This window comes from Pan paniscus, chromosome 8 (assembly GCF_029289425.2).
Source record: "Pan paniscus chromosome 8, NHGRI_mPanPan1-v2.0_pri, whole genome shotgun sequence".
Lineage (NCBI taxonomy): Eukaryota > Metazoa > Chordata > Mammalia > Primates > Hominidae > Pan > Pan paniscus.
The window spans coordinates 82,369,952-82,390,337 of NC_073257.2; the positions used below are offsets into that span (position 1 = coordinate 82,369,952).

At 41.5% G+C, this 20,386-nt stretch overlaps 1 protein-coding gene across 1 annotated transcript in view; it reads right to left on the reverse strand.

The window, feature by feature from the left end:
* PPA1 (inorganic pyrophosphatase 1) overlaps positions 1-17,310 on the reverse strand; it is a 30,409-nt gene extending 13,099 nt beyond the window's left edge. Inside the window, exons 1-4 of the mRNA XM_003815943.5 lie at positions 17,073-17,310; positions 14,151-14,209; positions 2,912-2,965; positions 1,960-2,079 (exon numbers count right to left, since the gene is read on the reverse strand). Coding sequence (XP_003815991.1) covers positions 1,960-2,079; positions 2,912-2,965; positions 14,151-14,209; positions 17,073-17,136 — 297 coding nt within the window. The 5' untranslated portion in view covers positions 17,137-17,310. The remainder of the gene's footprint in view (positions 1-1,959; positions 2,080-2,911; positions 2,966-14,150; positions 14,210-17,072) is intronic.
* Positions 17,311-20,386: the final 3,076 nt, after the last annotated feature.

The following is a 20,386-nucleotide window of genomic DNA, read 5'->3' on the forward strand; positions in this document are numbered from 1 at the left end:
CTAGAGCTTTACATGACTGGTTTTCTTTCCTTCCAAAATTGTAAGCCAGAGTCCTTGCAGAACATCTCACAAAAGAACTGAAAGCCTGTGCTAGCCAGGATGTTAGGTTTAAAATGTAGCTGTTGCATTGGTTCTTTTTTCCTCCAACTAGAACACGTTACTCAGATTTGTTTGTCTACTCAGCTGGAGTAAAGGCAAAAAGATAAATGAGAAGGGGGATAAAGGAAGACCACATCTAACAAATCCAACATTAAGAAAGCAAAATCCAACCCACAGAAGAGTAAGTATTTCAGCAATGTTCTCCTACAAGGATGATATATCAAGGCTAAATACTATTAATAAATCAATTGAGGCCGGGCGTGGTGGCTCATGCCTGTAATCCCAGCACTTTGCAAGGCCGAGGCAGGCAGATCACAAGGTCAGGAGTTTGAGACCAGCCTGGCCAATACAGTGAAACCCTGTCTCTAATAAAAATACAAAAAATTAGCTGGGTGTGGTGGTAGGCGCCTGTAATCCCAGCTACACAGGAGGCTGAGACAAGAGAATCAGTCGAACCTGAGAGGCAGAAGATGCAGTGAGCCAAGACTGCGCCACCGCACTCCAGCCCGGGCGACAGTGCAAGACTCCGTCTCAAAAAAAAAAAAATTTCAATTAAAGTATAAGGTGAAACACTGTAATTAAGACAAACAAATGACTTTGTGCTTACCTAACAAGCTAGATGGGTCAGACCTATCTTCTACTATCTTATGGGTTGTTTCATAGTACGTTCCATTTAACAGACTTCATTGTTAATAAAAACAAACCATTTATCAACAGCAAAAAAATTAAACTGAATATTTAGTTAGTGTCTCAGCATTAAATTTTAAGTGCCACAGCACTGGCCTAGCCAAAATAGAATTAAATAGATGTCATTTACTCATTATAGACAAGATCCTAGTGATTCTTCACTCAAATATCAAATAAGAACCTACTACATACTGACATTGTGCTGGGAATAAATTGGTAAACAACCCTTCTCAAAAGGTTGACTATTAGGCCAGACATGGTGGCTCACACCTGTAATCCCAGCACTTTGGGAGGCCAAGGCAGGCGGATCACAGGTCAGGAGATCGAGACCATCTGGCTAACACAGTGAACCCCGTCTCCACTAAACTGCAAAAAATTAGGTGGTGGACACCTGTAGTCCCAGCTACTTGGGAGGCTGAGGCAGGAGAATGGCGTGAACCTGGGAGGCGGAGCTTTTGCAGTGAGCCGAGATCACGCCACTGCACTCCAGCCCGGGTGACAAAGCAAGACTCCATCTCAAAAAAAATTTTTTTTAATTAAAAAAAAAAAAAGGTTGACTACTTAAGAAAACATGATCCTCTCATTACTTTACCACAAAGAGCTTGACCTGAAGAAGAGGGAATCAAAACTCTAAACATAAAGTCAGCAGCTATGACAGCTTGTTGTGTGCAGGTATTAAGCGCTTTATTTTTTGAAATAACCATACCACCTACATACTGTGAATAGCTCAGGGAGGCGATATGGACGTCTCAAGGAGAAAGAAAGGGAGGCAAGTTAGGTAAGCTAGGAAGTGGCCATCTTGGGATTTGAACTCTGGTCTGTCTGGTGCCAAAAATCAGTGCTTTTGACTACTACCATACACTCTTTCTTGACTGAACAGACTTGCAACTCAGTCTGTAGAGAATTTATATAGCTTATAACCAGTCCAAAAAAGAAGAAATATTTCAGGAAAGAATAAACGTTCAAATCTGAATTTAAACATTGTAAATATTTAGTTTATCTTGAAAATAAGTTATTTAAGGAAGCATTCTGAGTTAATTATCCCTTCTTATGTTTTCAAAATCTACCATAGAAAAAACTCTCCACAGGTATTCAAACCTTTTTTACTAATAGCAGTAAGTTAATATTTAGTAAGCTAAAAAGTACATTGTCAGCAGTTGCATGAAGACATACCTGAGGGATGGCACCATAGTTCCAGATATATCCTTTATACGGGAACAAATTCGCAACATAGCGAAGTTTTCCTTTTTTCACATCTTGTTTAATAGGGTTTAAAGGGTCCTTTGTAGCAATCTGAAATAAAAAAATTTCAAATCTTTGCATATTTGGATGTGAAATACTATTCAAATAAGGATCTGAGGAAATGAATTATGGTACCTATGTTCCCTAATTCCACTTTAATGATATATTTTATCCCTAACACTTTTATAATTGAACTAAGGTGTTTCCATAATCAGCCATTAAGTGAAAGGTTATGTGAGGTATAAAGGAACTATCAAGAAGGGAAAAAGAACATTTACTAATTCTAGAAAGCAAAGACTAAAATTAGCTGGAATAAATTCTAATGTTTGAGTAATAAAAATACCACAATTTTTATTAAAAGGGCAAAATAAATATTATCCAATTTTAGTTTTCCTTCACAGAATTTAAAATTATTCAAATACTTGGGTATTTATTACACAAAAAAAGTGATTACTGTTAAGAGTTTGTGATATAAAATATGTTATAAATATCCATAACAAAAAGGCAATGATGGTAGGTATCACCAGAAAGAAACTAACACCACGCAACTGAAATTCCAATGAGAGTATCTGTGGCTGGGGTGACTAAGGAGGGGTCAGTGAAGGGCTTACAGAGAGTAAGAGGAGAAAAAGTAATTCTAGGCTTTGGGAACATCGGAAGCAAAGATGTTGGGAAGAAAAGTTTGGGGCATATTTGTAAACAGTTGAGTTTAGCTGGAGCCCAAAGGGAAGACTAGTAGGCAATGGGAGATACAACTAGAAAATAGACTGGGACCAGACAGAGAAAAACCTTGACGTTCAGATGGTTCATCCTTGATCAAGTCAGTGTGACTAGATCAAAACCAATATCCTAAGTCTGACTCAAATGTAAGGTGAAACATTACCTCCATTTTTGCATTAGACCAGCGTGGTACTTCAACTACCATGTGAAACACATCCTGAAAAAACAAAGAGAAAGTGAGATGGTCACAGGAGCCAATTTGTTCTCTGAGGGAGCATGCACTATTTCTTCCAAAGTCAAACTGTTCATTGTATCAGATCTTTGAAGTCAATTGGATTTTCAACAAAATGCATCAAAAAAAGAGAATGATGGATGAAGAAATAATGCAATTATAGGAAAATATTCATTATAGAATCAAGGTGGTCAGTATATGATTGCTTACTGTATAGTTCTTCTTAATTTTTATTTACTTCTAAATTTTTTATAGAGGCAAGGTCTTACTGTGTTGCCCAGGCTGGTCTCAAACTCCTGGCCTCAAGTGATCCTCCTGCCTCCACCTCCCAAAGTGCTAGGATTACAGGTGTGAGCCATCTTGCCCAGCCAACTTACTATATAAATCTTTTAACTTTTCTGTATGCTTTAAGTGTTTCAGAATAAAAGCTGACAGTGGAAAGAATGTTCCTAGGAAGGAAACAGTTCTTAAATAAACGTAACAGAACCTGTATCTCTGAAGAAGACCATCTTCAAAAGACTCTCCAAAGGCCAGTGTTATTTCCTTCAGAGACACTGCAATTACTCAAAATGTTTTTGGAGCTTCTATTTCAGAGACAGTTTATAAGACAAACCCCAAGTCAGACTAATTACTTGATCATACTTTAGTTTATAAGACGAACCCCACATCAGCCTAATTACTTGGTCATACTTTAGTTTTAGCATCAAACAAAACTCATCAGCTTCATTATCCACATTATTCTCCCAATTCAGCTGTTTTTAGAAATAAAGCCCCCCTGAAAAGGACTTTGACCTTGAAGATAAGAGAATATGCTTTAAAAATATTTTAATCAATGATAGTTCTACTGTAATTGGCTTATAGCCTTAAACTGACTACTATAAAATGGATGATATATTCAGGGAGTAAATTCCCAGATGTGCAGTTTAAAAACACAATGAAAAAACAAACCATACTTTGCCAACCCATTTTGCACACTGGAGTTAAATATGCCATAGGTTATTTAATTAAACTTGAGCTTTAATTATTCAGAATACTATTTTTTTTCAAGGAATAGAACTTTAACTGCAGTTTTTCAGTTTTTAGCCTCTACAAAGGGCATAGATGAAGCTAAATCTGCAATTACTGTTTTCTGTCACCCAGGCTGGAGTGCAGTGGCACAATCTTGGCTCACTGCAACCTCTGCCTCCTGAGTTCAAGTGATTCTACTGTCTCAGCCTCCTGAGTAGCTGGGATAACACAGGGGCGTGCCACTACACCTGGCTAATTTTTGTATTTTTAGTAGAGATGGAGTTTCGCCATGTTGGCCAGGCTGGTCTCAAACTCCTGACCTCAGGTGATCCACCCGCCTCAGCCTCCCAAAGTGCTGGGATTACAGGTGTGAGCCACTGCACCTGGCCTGCAATTATGCTTATAAAAAGTACTTTTTTTTTTTTTTGAGACAAGGTCTCACTCTGCCACCTAGGCTGGAGTGCAGTGGTATGAGCTTGACTCACTGAAGCCTCAACCACCCTGGCTCAAGCAATCTTCCCATCTCAGCCTCCTGAGTAGCTGGAGCTACAGATGCATGCCACCACATCCAGCTAATTGTGTGTGTGTGTATATGTATATATGTGTGTGTGTGCGTGTATGTGCATATATATATAATTTTTATATATATAATTTATATATATTATATATATGATTTATATATAATATATAATTTATATATATTATATATAATTTATATATATAATATATATAATTTTTATATATTATATATATTTTATATATAATATATATAATTTATATATAATATATATAATATAGATATAATTTATATATTATATATAATTTATATATTAGATATAATTTATATATTAGATATAATTTATATATTAGATATAATTTATATATATATAATTTATATATATATATATATATATATATTTTTGTAGAGATGGAGCTTTGCCATGTTACCCCAGACTGGTAAAGTACATTTTAAGAACTTAACTTAAAATGAAAATCACTTGGTTACACCACTCTTTAGAATTACTTCTTTGCTACTTTCCATCAAAAAACGGGAACTGATAAGCCACAAGGGAATAAGTCAAAGGTTTCAAGTCAATAATTACCTTGCTGCTACCAAGCAGAAAAACTACACTGATTTTGATTCAAAAGTGTAGAACTTCTGTCATTTTAAGTTCCTGCTGAAACCATGGGAGACTAAAGCATCCATAGGTTTCTGCTCCAAGCCTCCTGATACCTCACCTACCCAATACAACATAAAAGCCAAAAGAATGGAGATATTACTTAAATCTAGGACTGAAGAAACTGCTCTATCCCTGTTTCCCTCTAAAATAACCAGATGGTTTAGAAAATGTAACACTAATTATTAATCCTGGGTAGAAAACCTCAGAACCAATCTTTGACTAAATTTCACCTTGCCCACTAGGTTTTCAAGTATTTTGTCCACTTCTCAGGTGTAAAAACGAGAGATCTGTAGGTCTGTGAAAAGAACAAGTCAGGGCTTTCGGTTTCCAGCAGCAGTACCCTAAAGATTCACAAGATGGAGCCGTTACGACATGAAAGATCAACTGAAGAGCTCTCCAAGATTAGCTGTTAATTTCGTTAGAACACCACCAAATGAATACATTGCTTCAAGAAAGATATAGCAGATAGAGCTAAAATAACTAATTCAAAGTTTAGAAACTATATTGAACACTTTAATAGCAGTAAATGACAAATATGTATAGACCCTCAAAACAGTATTACCTAATAACATAAATCTACATAATTAATAGGAAGGAAAAAAATAACAAGGAAGAAAACATCCTTCAGAAAATGGTAAGAGAATTCTGCTGCGAACAAAAGCCTGAAGGTCTGGTGCTTTTTAGAAATTAGCTGGGTGAGGCCGGGGGTGGTGGCTCACACCTGTAATCATAGCACTTTGGGAGGCCGAGGTGGGCGGATTATGAGGTCAGGAGATCGAGACCATCCTGGCTAACACAGTGAAAAACCGTGTCTACTAAAAATACAAAAAAATTAGCTGGGCGTGGTGGCAGGTGCCTGTAGTCCCAGCTACTCGGGAGGCTGAGGCAGGAGAATGGCATGAACCTGGGAGGCGGAGGTTGCAGTGAACCGAGACCACACCACTGCACTCCAGCCTGGGCCACAGAGCAAGACTCCGTCTCAAAAAAAAAAAAGAAAAAAAAAAAAGAAATTAGCTGGGCGAAAAACAACAAGGAGTACCTGCAAAAGCCAGAGTCAATTCACTGATTTTTTTCAACAAATATTTGTTGTGAACCACCAGGATGTGCCAGGCACTTTTCTAGGCTCTGAAGACTAGCAATGAACAAAATAAAAGTTCTTTTAACTCCCAAAGAGTTGGATTTCCAAATCAGGTACTTCCTGCTGGTAGCATTGGTGGTTCAGGGGTAGAATTCTCGCCTGCTAAATCAGGTACTTCCAGTTTGTAGGCCTCAGGCTACAGCTTGGGGTGAGTGACTCATCTGTAAAATCAATGTTTAGCACACTTTTTTTTTATTATACTTTAAGTTTTAGGGTATATGTGCACAAAGTGCAGGTTTGTTACATATGTATACATGTGCCATGTTGCATGTTGGTGTGCTGCACCCATTAACTCATCATTTAGCATTAGGTATATCTCCTAATACTATCCTTTCCCCCTCCCCCCACCCCACAACAGGCCCCGGTGTGTGATGTTCCCCTTCCTGTGTCCACGTGTTCTCATTGTTCAATTCCCACCTATGAGTGAGAAATGCGGTGTTTGGTTTTTTGTCCTTGCAACAGTTTGCTGAGAATGATGGTTTCCAGCTTCATCCATGTCCCTACAAAGGACATGAACTCATCATTTTTTATGCATGGAATACTAGCACACTTTCAAATGCATGTAGATGCTGTAGTAATACTTATCTCAGCCAGGCGTGGCGACTCACGCCTATAATCCTAGCACTTTGGGAGGCAGAGGCAGGAGGACCGCTTGAGGCCAAGAGTTCAAGACCAACCTGACCAACATAGCAAGACCCTGTCTCTTAAAAAACATTTTTTTAAAGAGAGAGAGAGACGGGGTCTCACTCTGTCATCCAGACTGGAGTACAGTGACGCAATCATAGCTCACTACAGCCTCCAACTCCTGGTCTCAAGCAATCCTCCTGCCTCAGCCTCCTAAGTAGCTGGGCCTACAGGTGTGCACCACCACACCTGGCTAATTGTTTTTTAATTATGTTTTTGGAGATGAAGTCACACTATGTTGAGCAGGCTGGTCTCTAATTCCTAGCCTCAAGTGATCCTCCTGCCTATGCATCCCTAGTAGCCGGGATTACAGGCGCAAGCCATCCTGCCCAGCTCTGTACTTGTAAGGAGGGGGTGTCCCACATACTTTAGCAGGAATTACTACTAAAGAACAACCTTCTTCTAGACATCTGGCTACAATTCAAAGAGTTGCTACTAGGTGAACAACAGTGATATTTAGGATTTTTCAGGGCAACTGATATGAGAAATTCAATGAATTTTATAGCAACTCCGTTGCTATAAAAACTATTACTGTTTTTATGCATTCTAATGATTCCAATATTCACGCACTTAAAAAATACTGATTTTAAGAAATTTCGTACTACCCAGTTACAAATTCATTCCTTCTTCTTTAATCCCAACTGGTTTCAGCTTTTACTTAGCTGGATCTTGGATTTACTATCTTGTTACTCCCACTGTTAGGACTTCCCAGAACTCCATCCTCCAATCCTACCATGCTTTGGAGTCTCAGTCATTGCTCTGGCATCAGAGCTCTCAGCTCTCTGTTAACAGTTTCAGAAAAGAAGGAAGTTAAGTCTCCCTAGAGGGATGATTTTGATAAACTCAATAATTACCTTGCTGATAAACCAGTGGGGGATACGGGAAAAGGCAAACTATAACTTTAGCTCTTGTTCCCAAAGTCAGAAATATAACTGTCTATTTCAGGCCAGGTATGGTGGCTCGTGCCTGTAAACCTAGCACTTTGGGAGGCTGAGGCAAGAGGATTGCTTGAGACTAGGAGTTCAAGACCAGCCTGAGCAACATAGACAGACCCTGTCTCTACAAAAAAAAAAAAAAAAAAAAAATCTATTTCCCTTCCCAGATTTACAATCATTTTATCAAGTAGTCAAGATGTTACAACAAAACGTTAAAGATGTCCAGATTCTAAGGAAACTGGAAACTCAACAACTCTACATTATGTCACTCCATTAATCAAAAAGATTTAAAATAAAAATGTTTCAGGAATAGAAGAAATATCTCCTATATCTTGGTTAGGCTTGTAACTTCACTAATTAAACAGGAATATTAATTACAGTAGTATGGTGAGGCCCCGTCTCATCTCCAAACTGGTTAGGGTCTTATGGACCAAGTCAGTAGTCTGACAAGTTGTTTACTAATGAATAGGCTATGGCCATTTGGTAGGCTGTTATTACTAATGCAGTTAAGTACATATATAGGGAACATGCTCTTAATTTAATTACAGCACATCTTTAAATCCTAGCAGTTAAGTTCAATGTGTCTTTATTGAGACTTTTTTCTTATTTATTTATTTTATTTTATTTTTTGAGACAGAGTTTCGCTCTTGTTACCCAGGCTGGAGCACAATGGTGCAATCTCGGCTCACTGCAACCTCCGTCTCCCGGGTTCAAGCAATTCTCCTGCCTCAGCCTCCCGAGTAGCTGGGATTACAGGCATGCACCACCATGCCCAGCTAATTTTTGTATTTTTAGTAGAGACAGGGTTTCTCCATATTGGTCAAGCTGGTCTCGAGCTCCTGACCTCAGGTGATCCACCCACCTTGGCCCCCCAAAGTGTTGGGATTACAGGCATGAGCCACCGCGCCCAGCACTGAGATTTATTTCTAACCCTGGATTTGGTAAATTCGATGAACTATACTACAGAATTATACCAAGTGGCTGACATTAGCATTTTCAAGTTGACTCATTGTGTGTTTCTCTAGATAACTTCAGAAATCTAGTAAATACCAGGCTTAGAAAGAAACACAAAAATCACCCTGTGGTCCCACCACTCTTATTTATTTATTTATTTAGAGACAAGAGTCTCACCTGTCACCCAGGCTGAAGTGCAGTGGCATGATCTCAGCTCACTGCAACCTCCGTCTCCAGGGCTCAAGTGATCCTCCTACCTCTGCCTCCTGGACCACAGGCACCTGCCACCACACCCAGCTAATTTTCTTTTTTTTTCTATTTTTGGTAAAGACAGGGTTTCACCATGTTGCTGAGGCTGGTCATGAACTCCTGAGCTCAAGCAATTCGTCCACCTAGGCTGCCCAGAGTGCTAGAATTATGGGCATAAGCCACGGCACCCAGCCCACCCTCCATTTTTTAATCTTTATTGTTTTGCAATAAAATTTGGAGAAAAAACAGTAGAGGTAGAGAGAATTTTCTTCTAAATTTATCTAGAGCATAAACATAAAGCAAGAAACTAATCCAAACCAAGCTTTAACTTTTTTTTTTTTTTTTGGAACTTATAGACTAGTTTTGGAGTATAAAATCCCTATCAGAAGAGCTCATGTAGTTAAAAGAAAATGTTCCATCCCCATAAAGATGCTTTCGAAAAGGTATACCAGATTTCATCATTTCCAAGAATACTTTATCTTATTCACTGCTCACCAAATGACAATGGCTCTTAACTCTAAGTTTTGGCTGTAAAGTTGGTTATATGATTCTAGAAGGATATACTCTAAGTTGTTAAAAGTATATGGATACCTGAAGTATTTCATCGACAGTGACAGAAGTCTATTTGAGAAGCTATCAGAAAGAAATACGATGACCGAAGTTCACACTGTTGTGCCCCTTATTCACTTAGAATTGTGACGTAGCAAAGAAAGACATGACTTACACCAACCCAAAAAACATTTGTTCAACAAATTGTGTTAAGATTCCAAGGGAGATCATTAACTTATTAAAGTAAAGAAATTAAAATACATACACACAAAACTTTTAGTAATACTCATTTGTTTTCCAGTTACATAGATTTTCTACTCATTGCAGCTCAAACAAATGCCTGTATTTGCTACTACACACTACCATATGTACCTGTGTAGAGCAATAATTTAATTTGTCATGTCATAATTAAGAATAAGCTGCTGGCCGGGTGTGGGAGCGCACACCTGTAATCCCAGCACTTTGGGAGCTGAGGTGGGTGGACTGTTTGAGCTGAGGAGTTCGAGACCAGCGAAAGCCTGTCTCTACCAATACAAAAAAATTAGCCAGGTACGGTGGTGTGTGCCTGTAGTCCCAGCTACTCAGGAGGCTGAGGTGGGAGGATTGCTCGAGCCCAGGAGATGGAGCCTGCAGTGAGCTAAGATCACAGCACTGCATGGGTGACAGAGTGAGACCCTGTCTTAAAAAAAAAAAAAGAAAAAGAAAGAAAAAGCTGCTATTTTTGCTATTTTTTCTTTTCAGATAAGCTTTATGATGACTAAATTTTGAAAACAGATATTCTAAGCATAATCTGTTTATTTTCCTGTCTTTACAAAATCAAGCAAAAGGGTCTGCATTTCCAGTTGTCAAACTTTTCTGTTTTGCAATGACTAATAATTTTGACCATGGAAACTTCCCCAAGAAAAACGCATTTATGCCAAATTGCAGATAATATTCTGTTAAGTTTCTGAAGCATCAATCTATTTGATTAGAGGCTTGACTTTCTTTCAGAAGGGGAAAAAAGAAACACATATTCCATATTTATATATGCTTCTATACACTCCCAACAATCACCTGAAAAAAATAGAACCCTACATTGTCAGACATAGAATTTAACATGAAAGTTTAAGATATGGAATAGAAAAATATCTGATTTCTAAAACTAAAAAATCAGGTCATGATATTTGAGCACTTTAAGATTTAGAGAAAGCTTTTATCTACCCAGTGTTTCATACTGTTTATACCATGTTTTGGAAAATTTCTGGTATCTCAGAAGTTTTATGTTAGAAGATACTCTGAGCTATAGGTGCTTTTATATTTGATCCTAAAATTGACCCAGAGCAAAGGACATCCCTACAATTTAAAAATATCCAGTGAGCCCTTGCCTTTACCTTCTCTACCCACTGGATTCGGAAATAATCAAAGCAGGGTACGCGAGTCACAAGATTTTCCAGAACTGGCTGGACTGATTACCTAATGATATGCCAAACTGAATATCCACATTAAAAGGTCCTGATATGGGTTGGACACAGTGGCTCACGCCTGCAACCCCAGCACTTTTGGAGGCTGAGGTGGGCAGATTGCTTGAAACCAGGAGTTCGAGACCAGCCTGGGCAACATAGGGAAACCCTGTCTCTACAAAAAAATAGAAAAATTAGCTGGGCGTGGTGGTGTATGCCTGTGGTTCCAGCTATTCAGGAGGCTGGAGCAGGAGGATCACTTGTGCCTGGGAGGTTGAAGCTGCAGTAAGCCAAGATCATGCCACTGCACACCAGCCTGAGTTACAAAGTGAAACCCTATCTCAAAAAAAAAAAAAAAAAAAAAAGGTCTGATATGGATATGAGCCCTTGGGCATTTTTCCTTAGTCTGATATCGATATGAGCCCTTGGACATTTTTCCTTAGTGGAGCTGACTGAGCTGTGTTAAAGGTACATGCTCACTAGATCATGACATTCCCTCATTATCATCCCTCGGATGACTGACCATATTAGGAATAAAGTCCAAGGCCAAGCCCGTGAGAATGTATTCATGTAAACTTAATCACAATAGATTTTTTATACAAAAGAAAGAAAATCACACTCTAATGAATCAAGTTAATCAGATTTTTTTTTTAAGGCTATAATCCAAAATGATGTCTACCACACCTTTATTTGTGTTTTAAACAAGTAACTTCCTTTAAAACAAAACAAAAGAATTCCTTCCAGCCTCTCAGGCAGGAAGCCTTCTGCCCAAGGTCCACTGAGGTCTAGACTACTGGTAAAATCCAGAGTCATAAGAGCTTGTGCTTTTGAGCTGGGACAGGGCGTGCCAAGGGCAGAGTCTTCCTTTGAGTAATCCACTTTATAGACACAACCAGTCCCTTATAAGACTTCAGTGTCTGAGAGTAATCTAAGTGAACACACTTAACAGGACACCAAAATGTAGCCTGTTTCCTATTTTGGAGTAACTTGAAGCAGCAATAAGAGTAGGTACCAAAACATCTATGATCATTCTGGTCCTTGGTAGGAATACAGTCACTTAGAACACTGGGAAAATAGCTCTATGTCAAGAAAATGTTTTCCTACCTGTAGCATACCTGTATGCCAGGGTATTATCAATAAACTTAGGGTCATCATTTTATACCTCTTCATTGCTCAAAATGGTCTGAGATGCTACAGTATGATATACATGCTATTATACAACAAGCAGATAATTCAAGCCAACCCAATGGGGCCAATTGAAGAGGGAAGGATTCTGCAGTTTATATCAACTCCCAGGAAATCAGATGTAACAAATTCGAGTTTCTGAATAAATACCACTCTGACACTCCCACAGGAAAAACACATGCCAATTAGAAGTCCCTCCTGTATTTGTGGCACATAATTGGCCTAGGGCTGTTTGCTCCATTGCCTCTAATTGGAGTCTTACCCAGGAAGGCTCCTGGGAAGCAATGCAAAAATTGGAATTTCAGGCAGTACAGAACTGCAGCAAACTTCCTGGTAGAAGTGCAATGAATGTGTCTATTTCTATCTAATAGTCAGGCCCAGAAAAACAGTAAGACAGCACACACAAGAACAAAATTACTATTATTCTAGATGTGCACTGCAAAGTGATGTTCGTGTTGTATATTGACATCTAGCTAAAGAAGGTCAATAACCTATGTAACTCTTACAACTCAAAAACCTTTGTACTCAATGTGAATCAAACTTCCTTACTGAAGGAAAAAAACTGAAAGGTAGAAAAAGAATAAGATATTTGTCCTTGTGTTAAGTTGCTAAATACAGTACAAACTGCTTCCATTGGAAAGGAGACTAAGAAGAGATGTGTTTTTTAAAATGACTGTTTAAAGTTGTTCTTATAACACATGTTCTTTGTAAAAAGATTAGACAATATAAAAAGACAAAAATGAAAATAAAACCAAGAGTCACTGGCAGTCCCACGAATCATAACTATTTTGATATATATTTTATTGTTATTTATTTTCCTAAGACAGGGTCTTGCTATGTTGCCCAGTCTGGTCTCAAACTCCTGGACTCAAGTGATCCTCCCAGCACAGCCTCCCAAGTGGGATTACAATTGCCCCACACTCAGCTATTCTGGTGTATACAGTTGTAGACTTCTTTTTCCCCTAGAAAAGTAAAGACTTTTACAATTTGTGGTAAGCCTACCAATCTGTATTAAAGTTAGGTTTCTTCTCACTGGTGTATACAGGAACAGCTATTTCCTTTTAGAAGTCTGTGTGCCTACCTGTATTAACTCTATCTTAACTGTGCAAATCTTAACGGTACTAGCCCGTTACTAAATTTTCCTATACTCATTGAATAATCTAGTTTACTTTTACTGTTTCATAAAGATCCCACAGCCAAAATTCTGCGCTGGCTACCTGGTTTATTTTAGAACCAGTAATGAAGTATTACGACTTTAGTTCCAAATACACATACAAAAAGGACCAATGTAATTTTTTCTTTTTTCTTTTTCCAAGACAGATTAAATACTTTTGCTTTTACTCCTCCTCTCCTTCCCCAAATTATATTTGCTCCTTTAACTAAATAATCTAGTTTTAAGACTAACTTCTTATTTAGTCAATGGACCTTTTTTTTTGAGACAGGGTCTCACTCTGTCACCCAGCTGGAGTACAGTAGTGCCATCTCGGCTCACTGCAACCTCTGCCTCCCAGGCGCAAGCGATCCTCTCACCTCAGCCTTCCAAGTAGCTGAGACTACAGACACATGCCACCATGCCCGGCTAATTTTTGTATTTTTTGTAGAGACAGGGTTTCACCATGTTGCCCAGGCTGTTCTTGAACTTCTGGCCTCAAGCCCTCCACCCGCCTCAGCCTCCCAAAGTGCTGGGATTACAGGCGTGAGCCACCACGCCCAGCCTAATCAACAGACCTTTAACTCACAGCACAACGAGGCATTTTAAGCACTTGTTGAGAGACATATAAGAAAATTCATATGTAGAACTAGCTGATCTGAGTAAAGAGACTGTGTCCAAAAACAAGGATGCCTTACCTTATCTGCATAAATTGGAATATCATGAAATGGAGATATATATTGTCCTTTCTCATTTTCTGCAAAATAAATTAGAAAAAGTTATTACTATAATTAATTGTATTGCTAAATGCCCACAGTACACATTTTTTTTTTTCTGAGATAAGGTCCCTTACTCTGTCACCCAGGATGGTGTGCAATGGTGTGATCTTGGCTCACTGCCACCTCTGTTTCCCTCTTGAAGGCTCAAGTGATCCTCCAGCCTCAGCCTCCTGAGCCGCTGGAACTACAGGCATGAGCCACTACACCTGGCTAATTTTTGTGTCTTTTGTAGGGAGGTGGTGTTGCCATGTTCCCCAGGCTGGTCTCCAACTCCTGAGCTCAAAGCAGTCTGCCCACCTCAGCCTCCCAAAGGGCTGGAATTACAGGGGTGAGCCACCGCACCCTGCACCCGACCAGTACACATTTTTAAACCAAGATATTATTCTTACACTAGAAAAACTGTTTGTATACTTCACTTCTCCTGACTGTACTCCCAGGCTAGGCTGGGTTTACATCCTATGCACTCTGTAGGCATCTAATAAGTACTAATCTCTATAGTGAGAGCAGAGACTACTGAGGACACAAAAGGCGATTAAATTGTTTTGGACTGATCTTACATCAGTTAAGTTTACAGAACCATTATGAAGTACTTGGGAGGAAGGGAGGGGACCACTTTACTAAACAATGTTGCTAAAAGTGGTGTTCCCGGAGACAGCCAGCCATTTTAGATTATGACTTTCTTTAAGGATAATCAAGTTGCAACAAACATCTTCACAAATAATTTCTATTATATTCTAGATATATATTACTAATATATTCTAGAGGCCTAACTATAGCCAAAAAGTAATTTTAAAACTTCTTCAGTATTCTTTAGGAAACCTACTGTCCACATCGCATCCCTTCAAGTTTAAAAATCAAAGTGGAGGCCAGGCACGGTGGCTCACGCATGTAATCCCAGCACTTTGGAAGGCCAAAGCAGGTGGATCACTGGAGGTAAGGAGTTCAAGACCAGCCTGGCCAACATGGTGAAACCCTGTCTCTACTAAAAATACAAAAATTAGTCAGGCATGGTGGCAAGTGCCTGTAATCCCAGCTACTTGGGAGGCTGAGGCAGGAGAATCACTTGAACCCGGGAGGCTGAAGTTGCAATGAGCCGAGATCATGCCACTGCACTCCAGCCTGGGCAACAGAGCGAGACTTTGTTTCAAAAAACAAACAATAAAACATAAAAGTCCCTTTAGGGCCAACTGTGACTTTGCAGTCTGTCCAGCCCTTTATCAGTTTTAAAGAAATTGACAAATGTAATATTATAAAGCTTAAAAAAGTTTATTTCTATTAAGGAAGGATAAAGCACTTAAAATTTGATAACTATATAGTGGGTTCTAATTATTAGTATTTCTTAAGTTCCAGAGAGTTCCACTTGATAAAAACAGTTACTTCAGCTAGTGCCAAATTCTAGGAGTAGCTTTGGTCTCCCATAACGGCCACCAAATATTAATTGCAAATAAATAACCTAAGTAAAAGCAGTGTGTTTGTTCTGCATATATAGCTTGAAGATCCACCCCTCACCTTCAAACCAGACAGTCACCTCTGTAAGCCTTTCCTACAGAGAAATTCTGGAGCCAACATTATTTCCAGAAAAACAGTCCCATGAATTATTAGTCAAAAGTTACTGGACTGTCCTTGCTGCTTAATTGCAAAATTAAATAAAATGGAGAGTGGGGGGTAGTTCTCACCCTTCCTGGATTTTACCTGATAGTTAACCTTTGGCTAGATGTGTAAGCTTTACAGTTCGCTTTCCTTCAGCTCCCGCACCAGGCTACTTTTTGTTCCTTCAATGCCTATTCATTCGTCTCCTCTACTCCCCGCTTCCCCTTCCTTCATACACCAACTCAGAGTTCGAGGCACCTGCCCATTTCCTTCCAAATAAAACTGTAAAGAGGTTAAAATAGAAGCGCCTGTGGTGACACATTTATGAACGCCTCCGTTATCGCCCATAATCTACTCCTAGTAGCTGGGGGTGGGGGGAGTAAGAGGATAAAGAAAAACCCTAAGTAGCTTTCCTCCACCTACAAGGCCAAAAAAAGGTGGTGCCCTAAGGAGCGTGGAGGGCGCCAGCATGCAGCCTCCCGGTTTCCCCGTGCAGCCCTAGGTGCAGGACCCGGGGTAGGTACCCCCTAGACGCCGAATCCTGCAAAGGTAAAAACTTGGCACTTTGTCAGTCATGTTTCCAGATTGACGTCATCTGTTTGATTTGAGGGAAACAGCTTTCTGTTTCATAAGGAGCATTCCCAGCATCGGCGCTGAGGGAAAACAGGCGGCGCAGAGGCAGGAGCGCGACCGGGACCCCGGAGGACCGGTCCAGCGCCTTCACAGACGGCTCCCGATCCGGGCCTCAGTTTCCCCGTCTGTAAAACAAGGGGGTGGACTTGGCTCCGCTCAGCGCCGATAATCTGAGCTACGGCGGCGGAATTAAGGTCTTTAGGAAGTCACTGCCCCCACCTCGGAGTCGCCTTTTCTCCAAACTGAGCAATCCTCTTACGGGAATTATGTTACTTCCAAGCACCTTTCTAGGGTGGGTCGGTGATTTCCTTTTCCCATCAGACCCTGTCAGAGCCAGACACCTGCAAAACTAGCTGGGCCCAGGTTCGGGTACCCCGAGGCGTGAGAAAGGGACCATCTCCGTTCAGCGGGGAGGGATGGCCGGAGGCGACCCTCGCCGCCCCGACCGGCGGCGGCAAGTATGCAATGTGAGGCCGGCCAGGCCCCACAACGCGCCCGAGGAGACGGGCCCGCGTCGGAGACCTGGGGCCGAGCGCGGGCCGCACCCTCCCGGGGAGGCAAGGCCCGAGAATGAATGGGCGGACGGGCGCGGAGGGGCCGCGGGCCGCAGACACTCACTGAGGAAGACTCGGTACTCCAGGGAGAAGGGCGCGGCGCGCTCCTCGGTGCTGAAGCCGTTCATGGTGCCGGAGTCCTGCAGCCGCCGCTGCCACAGAGCCACCAGCCCGCACGCGGCGCCAACTGACAAGGAGAGAGCCCCGCGCCTGCGCACTGCGAGCACTGGACCGGCGGGCGGGGCGGGGAGCGCCTTTAACGCGGCTCCGCTAGTGTTCCCACCCCCGCCGGGCCAACCCCGTGCGCAGGCGCACTCCGCCAGGCCCGGGCGTCCGCACTCCCCAGCCCCGCCCCTCGGGCCCAGCCTCCGCGATGGCAGCTAGGGCTCAGAGGCTGGGCCACGTGGCTGGCGCCGGCGCTGGTTCTGTTCCTTCGGCTTTGGGCTCTGACCCAGGAGGGCAAATGCGCAGGCTCTAAGCTTGGACTAGCTAGGAGTTGACCGCCGACCACGCACACAGGGAACTCACCTTTGATTCTCACACACTCCTCCCCGCAGTCCTATTCCTTATCTCAAAAGGCGTTGATAAGTCACCTGCTTCCCCAGACAGGCTCTGCTTGCGGTCTTAAAGGTGAGCATTTTTCTGATCCGTCGTAACAAAGTTGAGCCATATTACTGACACCCCTAGTGGCTACTAGTAAGGTACTCGCTTCTCCACTTTCTATAATCTCTCTCACTCCGTTGCTTATCTGGGAAGTGAAGATAATAATATAACTATTTCATGAGTTACTGGGATGATTACCCGAGTTAATACACGTCAAATGCCTGAAGCAGAGCCTGTATCTTTGTAAACAATCTGGAAGTTGTTACTGTCACCCTCCCCAGTGGGGGAGGATTTACGCCCCCGCGCCCCCCGCCCCCTCCATCCCCCTGCCACCCTACTTAACCCACCTGGGTCTCCAGGGGCTACAGATGGAAGCACTGGGAAGGTCCAGGCGTAAGCTAGAGTCCCGTGAAGGAGTGTTCTCAGGGACAGGCTCTTCTGATCTTGATTTCCTGTTTATATTCCATCATATCAGGCCAGACCCCAAAAACTAAAGACTGATTGAGGCAGTGGGAAAATATTTGCATCACTTACCTCCCCAGGAATACATGTAAAAGAAAAAAAGTATATCCACAATCCTAAATATAAATTAGCAAATTATTATTCACATTTCAAAGAATGCCTGGTTTTATTTATTTATTTATTTTAATTTCATGGTCAGGATTTCTTTAAATAACTTTTTCTAGAGCATTAAAGATAATGTGCCTTAATGACATTTTGAATTAAACTCTTTTTTTCAAAACAATGTCTATTGTAAAAAATGAATATTAAATGAAAACCTAGTAAGATCTCCAGTTAGTTATGGTGTCCCTCCCTTTGTCTCCATCCAACTCCTAAACCTCAGTGACACCCATTAATTTTCAGAAGGCTATGATTCACTGATTTTTTGAACATTTCACCACACTGTTTTACTGCCGTTAAAACAGAAGGGCAGGAAAAAAAATTAGCGAAGCAATAGTTTAGTCAATAATTAGGGTCAAGGCCAGGCGCGGTGACTTACGCCTTCAATCCCAGCACTTTGGGAGGCCGAGGTGGGCGGATTACCTGAGGTCAGGAGTTGGAAACTAGCCTGGCCAACACAGTGAAACCCTGTCCCTAATAAAAATACAAAAATTAGCTGGGCGTGCTGGCACGCGCCTGTAATCCCAGCTACTCGGGAGACTGAGGCAGGAGAACACTTGATCCCGAGAGGCGGAGGTTGCGGTGAGTTGAGATCACGCCAGTTCATTCCAGCCTGGGTGACAGAGCGAGACTCTGTTTCAGAAAAAAAAGTAGGATCAAGTTCAAAGAATATTTTAAGGGGATGCTCTTTTGATTGAACTGCTCTATCACTTTTCTGCCTTCGAGCAGATGGAACCAATTTTCTTGGAAAAACCCAGACTCTCATCTGTGACTGACTTAAGAAGACAGCAGTGATGCAATAATAATGTTCTACATACACTTTCCCTTTGCCTCCTGCCAGCTCAGAGCAAGATAATAAAGTCTCACTGACCTCCAGACTTGTACACTGGCTCTTATTTCATCGAATGTATTCAGAGAGCCAGTCATTATCAGCTCTGGTAAAACACCCAGCCCTGGTGCATTGTAACTTTCCTTTGCAGGCAAGTGTAGTGAGCCCATAGGCCCAAAAGGACCTTGGTCTACTATGTCTCCCTAGGGCCTAGCACAGTACACAGCCTAGAGTAGATGTTTAGTGAATCTTTGCTGGACGGATGGGTAGAGGAATTAATGTAAAGGTGGAAAATACCTTCTTAAGTACATTAGTTTGACAAAGAAGGAGTCCATCTCTTCTCAAATATTATCTTTCTCACTCAGTGACCAAATCTAGTGGCACTTTTCAGTCCATATCCTGTCCCCTTTGCTGTGGGTGACCCTGTTGGGTGTCTCTAATTTCCTTCTTTGGCTTGCGACTACATTCTCTTCTTTTTTTTTTTTTTCTTTTTCGAGACAGAGTCTCACTCTGTCACCCAGGCTGGAGTACAGTGGTGTGATTTCAGCTCACTGCAACCTCCACCTCCAGGTTCAAGTGATTCTTGTACCTCAGCCTCCTGAGTAGCTGGGATCACAGGCATGCACCACCATGCCTGGCTAATTTTAGTATTTTTAGTAGAGATGGGTTTTCGTCATGTCGGCCAGGCTAGCCTCGAACTCCTGGCCTCAAATGATCTGCCCACCTCAGCCTCCCAGAGTGTTGGGATTATAGGCGTGAGACACAGTGCCAGGCCACGACTACATTCTCTTCTTGTGTTCTTCCTACTTCTTCTTTTTTTTTTTTTTTGAGATGGGGTCTCGCTCTGTCACCCAGGCTGGAGTGCGGTGGTGCGATCTCGGCTCACTGCAACCTCCGCCTCTCGGGTTCAAGCAATTCTCCCACCTCAGCCTCCAGAGTAGCTGGGATTACAGGCGCGTGCCACCACGCCCAGCTAATTTTTTGTACCTTTAGTAGAGACCGGGTTTCACCATGTTGGCCAGACTGGTCTCGAAGCCCTGACCTCGTGATCTGCCTGCCTCGGCCTCCCAAAGTGCTGGGATTACAGGCGTGAGCCACCACGCCCGGCCCATTCCTACTTCTTTGCTACTCATTTCTCATTCTCCTTCTCAGCCTTCATTTCATCATCTTAATCATCATTGTCTTTCTTATTTCTCATGTTCTCTCTCTCTAGAGCAATACTCTCTGTCTAGATTATCTCATGTATATCTTTGGTGTCAGCTACCACCTAGAGGTCCTATAACATGAAAACTTTCAAATCTATAACTAAGTCTTATTTAACACTT